The 9134-nt window shown below is 45.4% G+C and overlaps 2 protein-coding genes across 3 annotated transcripts; one reads left to right on the top strand and one right to left on the bottom strand.

Moving 5' to 3' along the window:
• Positions 1 to 482: 482 nt before the first annotated feature.
• Positions 483 to 6653, top strand: Btbd18 (BTB domain containing 18). The gene is made up of 2 exons (XM_032901976.1): positions 483 to 606; positions 4603 to 6653. The coding sequence occupies exons 1-2, from the start codon at positions 483 to 485 to the stop codon at positions 6651 to 6653; spliced, it is 2175 nt and encodes a 724-aa protein (XP_032757867.1).
• An 855-nt stretch (positions 6654 to 7508) lies between these two features.
• Positions 7509 to 9049, bottom strand: Selenoh (selenoprotein H). 2 transcript variants are annotated; one of them, XM_032903595.1, is made up of 4 exons: positions 8807 to 9049; positions 8569 to 8714; positions 8340 to 8443; positions 7509 to 7692 (listed from the first exon to the last, which is right to left on the bottom strand). In XM_032903595.1, the coding sequence occupies exons 1-3, from the start codon at positions 8908 to 8910 to the stop codon at positions 8343 to 8345; spliced, it is 351 nt and encodes a 116-aa protein (XP_032759486.1). In that variant the 5' UTR covers positions 8911 to 9049; the 3' UTR covers positions 7509 to 7692; positions 8340 to 8342. The 2 variants fall into 2 exon arrangements, with proteins under 2 accessions (XP_032759486.1, XP_032759487.1); XM_032903596.1 differs by having other exon boundaries at positions 8315 to 8443.
• Between the last annotated feature and the right edge of the window lie 85 nt (positions 9050 to 9134).

Here is a 9134-nt window from a genome sequence, read left to right on the forward strand (position 1 = left end):
TTGTTCTGTGTTTGAGACAGGGTCTTATATAGCCTAGGCTAACCTTGAACTAGTTAATTATGGGAGGGTGGATGTCCTTGAATTCCTGATCACACTACCTCTGCCCCCAGGAATTGGAAGTATAGGTATGCTCTACCATGTCTAGCTTATTTAAAGTTCTTTAGAAGCCTTACAAGGTAAGTACTGTTATTTCCACTTCATGCATGAGAAAAGTGAGTCTCTGAGAAACTAGGTCACCCGCATGGTGTTAATGCAGCTAGGCTAGCCCAGAACCAAGCCAAGACTCACCCTGTCATAACAGTCTTTCTTGACAGTATCCTCCGCATAATTTCTCAGCTGTTTTTTTCAACTCATTAGCTTTTAAAATGTCTCTGCCATTTCAAAGGCAAAACATAAGTTAGGTATAATAACTCTAAAATATATTATCTCCCCACAGGGATCTGAACCAGGAAAACCTAGGAGGTTTACTAACCAGATACAGCATGTGCTCTCCTGCCAGTCCCAAAATCCTGTACAGGAATCCCCGGTTCCTCCGGGTAGCTTTTCTGCAGCTTCATCACCAGCAGCAGAGTGGTGTGTTTTGTGATGCCCTTCTGCAGGCAGAGGGTAAGAAATTACCTGAGGTTGAACTGAACAATCACTATAGAACAAGCAAGGTAAAATGAGTTCAAGGCCAGAGGTAAACCTCAAACCCAGAAGAATGTTATTAGCTATAAATATTGTAAACTTGTTGACAAAGAGCTTTTTTGTTTCCAGGACAGTTATTTTTGGGAGGGGATGAGGTTTTGTTGGTGGTGGTGTTTGTTTTGTTGAGATAGGGTCTCACTATGACTGGATGACTCAGAACTTGCTATGTAGGCCATGCTGGCCTCAAACTCAGGAATCTGGAACTTGGCCTCTGCCTCCCCAGGGCTGGAATTAAAGGCTTTCTTTTACCACCACACCTGGCTTAGGATAAGTTTTTTGTTGTTGTTGTTTTTTGAAATAGGGTCTCATGCAACCTAGGTTTTCCTCGAACTCTATGTGGCTGAAAAGGGCCTTTGACTTCTACTTTTCCTGCCTCCTAAATTTACCACCATGCCTAATTTGATGCAGAGCTAGGGATCAATCCTGTGTTTCTTGTGTGCTGTAGACAAGCACTTACAAAATGAGCTATATCCCCAGCCCTTTCAAAACTTCTCGAGAGTAAAATTGTTGGGAAGCTGAAAAGATGGTTTAGTGGTTCAGAGTATTGACCGCTCTTCCAGAGGGTCCTTGTTCAATTCCCAGAATCCACGTTTCAGCTTACAGTGGTCTGTAACTCACACATGTGGTACACAGATTGTGTGTGTGTGTGTAGGTAGGTAGGTATGTAAAAATATAAAACACATTTTTAAAAAGTTAAACTGTTGGGGTTGGGGATTTAGCCCAGTGGTAGAGCGCTTGCCTAGGAAGCGCAAGGCCCTGGGTTCGGTCCCCAGCTCTGAAAAAAAGAACCAAAAAAAAGAAGTTAAACTGTTACTATTTTTTAACCCCTAAAATTAAACTAGAATGGGGCTGGAAAGATCTGGCTCACTGGCTAAGAACATTTGCTGCTCTTGTACCAGCAGCCACATGTTGGCTTATAACTATCCATAAGCCCAGTTCCAGGGAATCCAATGCTTTCTTAGCAACTGGCACACGTGGTGCATATGCATTTGTGTCGACAGAAGACTCAATATGTAATTTAAACCTGGATTTTAAAGAAAGTAAATCTTGACACTAGGCAGGACTTAGGAAGTTTAAGTAAAAGGATCACAAGGACAGCTCAGGCTACTGAACGAGGAGTACTTACTCATGCATGCTGCTCCTGTGTGTGCTTGTGCTCTGTCGCATACACATATATACGTTTTGTGGGCTGGGAGGTGTGCCATGGCACACAGGTGAAGGTCAGAAAACAATGTGCAGGAGTCTGATTTCTCCTTTCATCCTGTGGGCTTCAGGGATAGAACTCAGGTCTGTAGACTTGGTTGACTGCTCGTACCTTCCCATGCTAAGTCATCTTGCATACCCAGACTGTCTCAACAAACAAAACAGCAAAACATTAAACAAAAGTGGCCAGATAGTATAGGCTGGAGGGATGGCTCATTGAATAAAAAAGCCCTTGTGTTGCTTTTACAGAGGACCTTGGTTCAGTTCCCAGCAATGACATGGCAGCTTACAGGCTATCCAGTTCCAAGAGATCTGGCGCCCTCTTCTGGCTTCCTTAAGCATCAGGCATCTATGCAAGCAGAACATACATACACATAAAACATAAATACATAAATCTTTTTTTTTTTTTTTTTTTTTTTTCGGGGCTGGGGACCGAACCCAGGACCTTGCGCTTCCTAGGCAAGCGCTCTACCACTGAGCCAAATCCCCAAACCCTAAATCTTTTTTAAAAGTTGAGCATATAGTTCAATTGACAGAGTGTTAGCCTAGTTTTTATAAATCCCTTGGTTCAATCCCCAGCACAGATTAAACCAGGTGTGGTGGTACATGACTATAGAAGTAGGAAGATCTGAAATTCAGGTCATCCTTGACTACATAGGGAGTTTTAACATTGTACCCAGCCCCAAAATAACTAAATAAGAGCATAGGGAGATGGCTCACTGGATATAAGTCCTATGTGTCCAAACATGAAGACCTAAGCTTGAAGCCCTAATACCCAAACCCATAGTCTGTAATTCCAGCACCCCTACAAAGAGATGTGAGTCAGAAGACAGGAGAACACTGGGAGCCCAAAGGACAGCTGGCCTGGCATAGGGAGCACATAGAGATAGACCCTGTATCAAAAGTCAGGAAAAACCTATATGTATCTTTTATAGCCCACGCATAATTGTGCTTACACACATATGGTATGCAAATAGGGGCTGGGGAAAAGGCTTAATTGGTAAAGTGCTTACCTTAAAAGCACAAATATCTAAGTTTAGATGTCAACACCCATGAAAAAGCTGGGTGTCTTGATATCTATGTTCCTATAATCCCAGTGCTGGAGATATAGAGACAGACGGACCCCTGGGGTTTGTTGGCCAGCTACTCTAGCCAAATTGATGAGGTCCAGGTTCAATGAGAGGCTCCCTCTCAAAGGATAAGGTAGAAAATCAATCGAGGTCAACTTCTGGCCCCCACATACCGGAAATAAGTAAGTAAATGTAAACTATAGGAGTTAGAGAGATCACTCTATGGGTAACAAACTTACCATGCAAATGTGAGAACCGGAGTTTGAATCCTCAGACTCCTAGTAAAGCCAGTACAGTTGTGCACACCTCCAGTCTTAGTGCTCCTTTGCCTAGATGGAAGGCAGGGGAATGAGAATCCCAGGAAACCTGTAGACCAGCTAGCCTGGCATTATGGGAAACAACAAAGAGCTCCTGTGTCAAGGTGAAAGGTGGGAACTGACGTTTGAGCTTGTTCTCTTTTATGTTCATGCTATAGCATGCATGAATATGCATGTACACACACAAAGAAAAGAACTAGAGCCTGATGTAGAGGTGTACAACCTTAATTACTCTTCTCAAATGATTTGTGTATTTGAAGCCAGTCTGGGCTATATAATCAGATCCTGTCAGGAAATAAGCAAACAAAAACAAACTTTAAAGTATGGTGGGCATAGAAAGTCTTAAAATGAAAATAATATCCTAATGAGATAGTTGCAAAGATTCAAAATATGTTAAGCACTTGGGAAATTAAGCCTTTTTTTTTTTTTTATTTGTTTGGGCCTTTTGAAAACAAAATCTCACGATTCAATCCTAGCAATATGGAGGCAGAGGCAGGTGCAGGTGGATCTCTGTGAATTTGAGGCTACCCTGGTCTACAGAGTTCCAGAATAGCCATAACTTCACAGAAAAACACTGTTTCAAAAAACCAAAAGAAAAAAATCAAAACAATACCTTACATCCTGGCCTTCAGAATGACTGAACTCTTGATGTTTCTACCTAAGGACTTCTGATGTTACAGATATGCACCACCAAATGGGACTTGAACAAGGGTGTTTTTTTGGCAGGGGGAGGGTTGTCTTGTTTTAGATTTACTTGTTTTATTTATATGAGTACATTGTTGCTGTCTTCAGACACACCAGGAGAGGGCATTGGATTCCATTACAGATGATTGTGAACCACCATGTGGTTGCTAAGAATTGAACTCAGGACTGGGAGAACAGTCAGTGCTCTTAACCATCGAGCCATCTCTCCAGCCCTGGACAAGGTTTTTTAAAGCCCTAAGTTCGCTGATTGGTTAGCTGATGCTGTTTCATATTTTCCCACTCTATCAAACTGATGCTTAAGGTTTTTTCTTATCTCCAAATTAGTGATCTTTGTTGTTATTGGGATGAAAAACAAACCAAAGCAAAGAAAAAGCATAATAGGGCTGGAGAGATGGCTCAGTGGTTAAGAGCACTGACTGCTCTTCCAGAGGTCCTGAGTTCAATCCCCAGCAACCACATGGTGGCTCACAATCATCTGTAATGTGATCTTGTGCCCTCTTCTGGTGTACAGGCATATATCAGGCAGAACACAGTATACATAATAAATAAATGAATCTTTTAAAAAAAAAAAAAAAGCAAAGAAAAAAGCATAATAAATGTTTTTTATTTTTTTTTTTGAGGTGAGGCTGTCCCAGCCCACTGCTGCATCCTGTCTGCCTGTAGTCCCTTCTTCACAGAACGCTTGGAGCGGGAAAGGCCAGTTCAAGGTCGGAAGGTGGTGCTGGAGCTGGGAGGCCTAAAGATCCAGACACTAAGGAAGCTTGTGGACTTCCTGTATACGTCAGAGATGGAAGTATCTCAGGAAGAAGCCCAGGATGTGCTGTCTGCTGCCCGTCAGCTCCGAGTGTCAGAGCTGGAAACCCTTCAGCTAGAGGGTGGGAAGTTAGTAAAGGCTCCTCAGGGCCGAAGACTTAACAGAGAGTGCTTACAACCACCAAGTGCTGCACCAATCTCTGCCAGAGTAGTGGTACCAAGGAGCCGCCCTCGAACTCCACTGCCTGTCACCCAAACTCCTAGTCCTCTTGGGGCAGTGAAGTTGAAGTCCTTAGGGGAAGAAGAGGGGGCTCACAAAAAGAGCAACCTACCAAATGCAGATAGCTTGTCAGACACTCTTCTACTCAAGAAGAAAGCCAGAGTTTGCCTGACTCAAGAAAGAAGTTCATCTCCATCAAGCCAGAGAGAAGGGCCTAAGGAAAACAAGAGTAACCCTGGTTCCACAGCACTCCCCAGTTTGTACCCTTCTGTGGATGAGCAACTGTTGCCCAGAAAGATCAGGCTGAGCCGCTCAAAGCCATCCCCCCATGTCTATACATCTAAGCCTTCCAGCATGTTAAGTGGTCCCAGCTCAATGCCCACAGCCCCTGGCCGGCGTCTTTGGAGGCAGAGAACTGTAAGTGAAGCAGCACAGGGTGTGGATAAGCAGAAGCCAGGGGAAGTCAGTACTCTACAGAGCACTCCAGACCCACCTGATGTCGGGAAGACAGGTGGGAAGAAGCAGCCAAGCCCTGAATCCAGAGCCCCTGCCTCCAACTCTGTAGAGGAGGGGCAGGTTGGAAGAGTAAAACTTAGAAAGATTGTCAATGGTACCTGCTGGGAGGTTGTACAGGAGCCTCCCATCAGAAACACTCAAGATAGCCCCCAGATCCTAGAATCCTCAGATGCAGATGAGCCTCCGGGAACTCTGCTGTCCTCAGTTAATGAGCAGGAAATACCTGCTAGAATACATCTGTGTCATGACTCCCCTGAGAACTCTAGACTTCAAGACATTCTGCTCTCTGCTAGCCACTCCCCAGACCACCCAGTGGTGAAGTCAGAGTTTGGGTCCAGTCCAATGCTGACAGGGAAGGAACCTGAGTTGAATATTGACTGCAGAGAGCCCTACACATTTGACACAACCTTGCTTAGCCAACCTTGTGAGGCTGAGCAATATCGAATCACAAGTGCTGCAGCCACCAGTGAACTGGAAGAGATTTTGGACTTTATGCTATGTGGCTCAGATGTTGAACCACCAGTAGGATCTTTGGAGAGTCCTGGGGCTGAAGGCTGCAGAACCCCAAGTTATCACCTGTCAGAAACAGGAAAGAATTGGATTGAAGGGGAAGAATGGTGTTTGCCAGACATGGAACTCTGGCCCAGAGACCTCACAGGATTGGAAAAAGAACCAGTTGGTGAGAACAAAGAGCCAGTTGAGCCCTTTAGTCCCCTTGTCATGCGCTCTGAGAACACAGAATCAATTGAGCCCCTCAGCCCCCTTGTCATGCCCTCTGAGGTGAGTAGAGAGGAACTTTCTCTAAGAGGCTCTTGGACTCCAGACCTTGAAATTACCAGCTCCCAGCCACTGGATGGTCAGGGAGAAAAACTTATCCACCTTGACTCCTCTGACCCTTCCCAGAGGTCTTATAGTGATCTCTCTCCTCCATGCCCAAACTGGGCCGACACAGGGCTGGAAGTGTCCCTAGGCATGGATGAGGTATTGTGTCCTGTTCCCAAGGCAGTCAGGGAAGTGTCTGCCAACCCTGAACTGCTGGACCCATTTCCTGGCAGTTCTGAAGATGAAGAGATTGATGTGGTAGACTGGACAGTGGAAGGGAAGCTAGGGCCCACTAGTGTTCCCTCTGTCTGGCCTGACCCTTCCTCAGAGTCAGAAACAGAGGTAGATATACTAACATAGTAGAGGTAGGAGGGCAGGTTAGAGCTCTTAGGAGGGTGACAACTATTCATGAACAAAAAGCTTTGTCAGAAAAACAAGCATGTCTCCTCCTCTCAGCACTGATCTCCCCTCAGGTTTGCGCACCAGGCAGAAGTCAAATAAATAGCAATACCATGGATAGAGAATTATGAACAATGCTATTTCTTTGTAATCCATTTTTCAGTGACAAAACTCTGTGGTCCCCAACTCTGGTCATAAGAATAGTTATGAATAGGCCTCTCTCAGTTCATGAGACATAGTCACTGAAAATTCAAGAAAACTTCAAACACTGTATTCAAAGAATGTTTGAGAAGAAATGAAGCCATTTTTGGCAGAACACTGAAATGAGTGGGCTCTCTAAATTGCCCAGGCTGGCTTTGAACTTTGACTTCTGCCTCAGCCTCCTGTAGCTAGTATTACAGGCCTGTGCCACTAAGCCCAGCCTATGGGGCTTACTCACTGCCGGTATGGGAAGTCATGAAAAAGCTGCCACAGAAGCCAGAAAGATGTTACTTCCATGACCACTTCCAAGAAGTAGATTAAAAGTAGTTGATTTAAAAAACAGATTTGCTTTGTACAGTTTTGTTTTAAAGCAGGGTCTCTAGTAGGCCAGATTGGCCATGAACTCCTAGTCCCCTCATCAGCCTTCCAAGTGCTGAGATTTCGGGCATACACCACCAAACCCAGCAACATTCATGTTTTTGTAAGTGTTTCACATGTTTTACCATAGGCCTTACAATTTCCAGACACAAGTTACTTTGCACTATGAAAAATACATAGACCAACAACTCCACAAAGCTGGTTGTATCCATTCTTTAAGACAAAATTTAAACTTGATCCTTATTTGCAAATACTTGAACTTTTATTAAACAAATCAACACACTTTTACAGTGCCTTGCTGGAGGTCTGCCTCAGAACTGAACCATCACTTCTGGTGAGGAAGAAACTATAGCTTCAGGTACATAGCTTAAGTTTGGCCATGCACCATCATAAATGCTTCAACATCTCCAGGGACTGAAAGCTGCAAATAGAGAAGGGAACATTAGAGTAGGGTTCAGTCACAAGAACCAGGAGAGACATACCCTCCCCGCAGCCACACACAATTCTGGAGCCAATTCACCTTCCATCAGTGATCACTCAATATGCATATTCAGAAAACATGCCAACAAAGTACTGTATGAAACACCAGGGACAAAATCAAATCTATGTAACCAAGAGTTTGGGGGTGGGGTGTGTATGTGTACGTTTTAATGTTATCTCACAGATTACTAACACAACTCAGAAAAGTGCAGGTAAAGTGAAGTAACAGCAAAGATTCTATCAATACAAGGGAGAAAAAAGCAACTAGAGGTAAGCCACAATTTACTGAATGGGTAAGATTTGCAATAGACTCAAGGGATTAAAATAGCACCAGAGGTGGAAAACTGAATTAGCAAACAAAACTTGCCTATACCCTCAAGGCAAGACTTAATTAACAGGGAGCACAAATGGCATTTCACTTAGATGTATGTGGGGGTCTGGAATGTTAGCAGGGATTCTACAATTTATCTACAAAAATCCCGAATCCCATGTAAAATACACCAGAATGGTAAGGAGACCTTCCCTGTCTATCCCAGTGTGCATCCCCTGGTCACGATGCAAACCTCAGCAAGAGGACTCTTTCCCAACCTCTTATGAAAGGTACTTCTTCAATTCTTCAACCACCTCTTGAGGCTCAGGAAATTTGAGCTTTCGTGGAGGGCCCTTCTTAATACCAGTCCAGAGTTCAACACCTGGGAAAAGATCGGATAAAGCCAAATTATGGTGGTACTCATTAGTACCCTCCTCAGTTTTCGGGTGGCGGGGTGGGGGGTGGGGGTCGCTTCTCGCCCCTCCCCCCATCGCGGCCTCTACTCACGACTGTTGTCCGGGCGCAGCAGCGTCACTTCGAAGCTACCCCTCCGCGGCTTGGACGGGTTCACTTGCACAGGTAGCTCTGGGGCCTCCAGTTGCAGAGCCTGGCTCAGGGCAGCAGCATGGCGGCCGTAGACACGTCAGCTCGTACTGCAGACACAAGAGGTTGCAAATGGGGGTCTCTGGTCCCAGCCGCTAAAGCCTACCCTTCCCTGCCCTTCCTTACTCCCCCAGCCCCTCACCAATGCTCAATGACCACGGCCGCGCCCTCCGCCAGTTTCTCGCGCTTGTCCGCCGACTCCATAGGCGCGGCCCCGGCCTTACGCTTTCTTCCGAGAGGGGCCATGGCTCGGATCTCCGAATGGAGCGTTGGAGGAATAAAGTGGCGACGCAACCCGAGAGGGGGAAAGCAGCAGCCCGGAATCACAGTTGCAGAGTTCAAATCTCGCAGCAAACGGGAAGTGCACGGGGTGGGGAACACGTGATCTGAAGGAGGGCCCTTCAATCACAACCACGCTGCCTATCAGGGAGTGGGCGCGGCGCGGAAGTCCGGATCAAACCACCCTGTAC

The sequence above is a fragment of the Rattus rattus genome, chromosome 5, assembly GCF_011064425.1.
Source record: "Rattus rattus isolate New Zealand chromosome 5, Rrattus_CSIRO_v1, whole genome shotgun sequence".
Classification (NCBI taxonomy): domain Eukaryota; kingdom Metazoa; phylum Chordata; class Mammalia; order Rodentia; family Muridae; genus Rattus; species Rattus rattus.

What these genes read in the sequence shown, in the direction of transcription:
- Btbd18 (XM_032901976.1), top strand. Translation starts at nt 483, where the DNA reads ATGTGCTCTCCTGCCAGTCCCAAAATCCTGTACAGGAATCCCCGGTTC. An exon ending in TGCCCTTCTGCAGGCAGAGG is followed by an intron (nt 607 to 4,602) that starts GTAAGAAATTAC and finishes TTTTTTTTTGAG; the next exon opens with GTGAGGCTGTCCCAGCCCAC.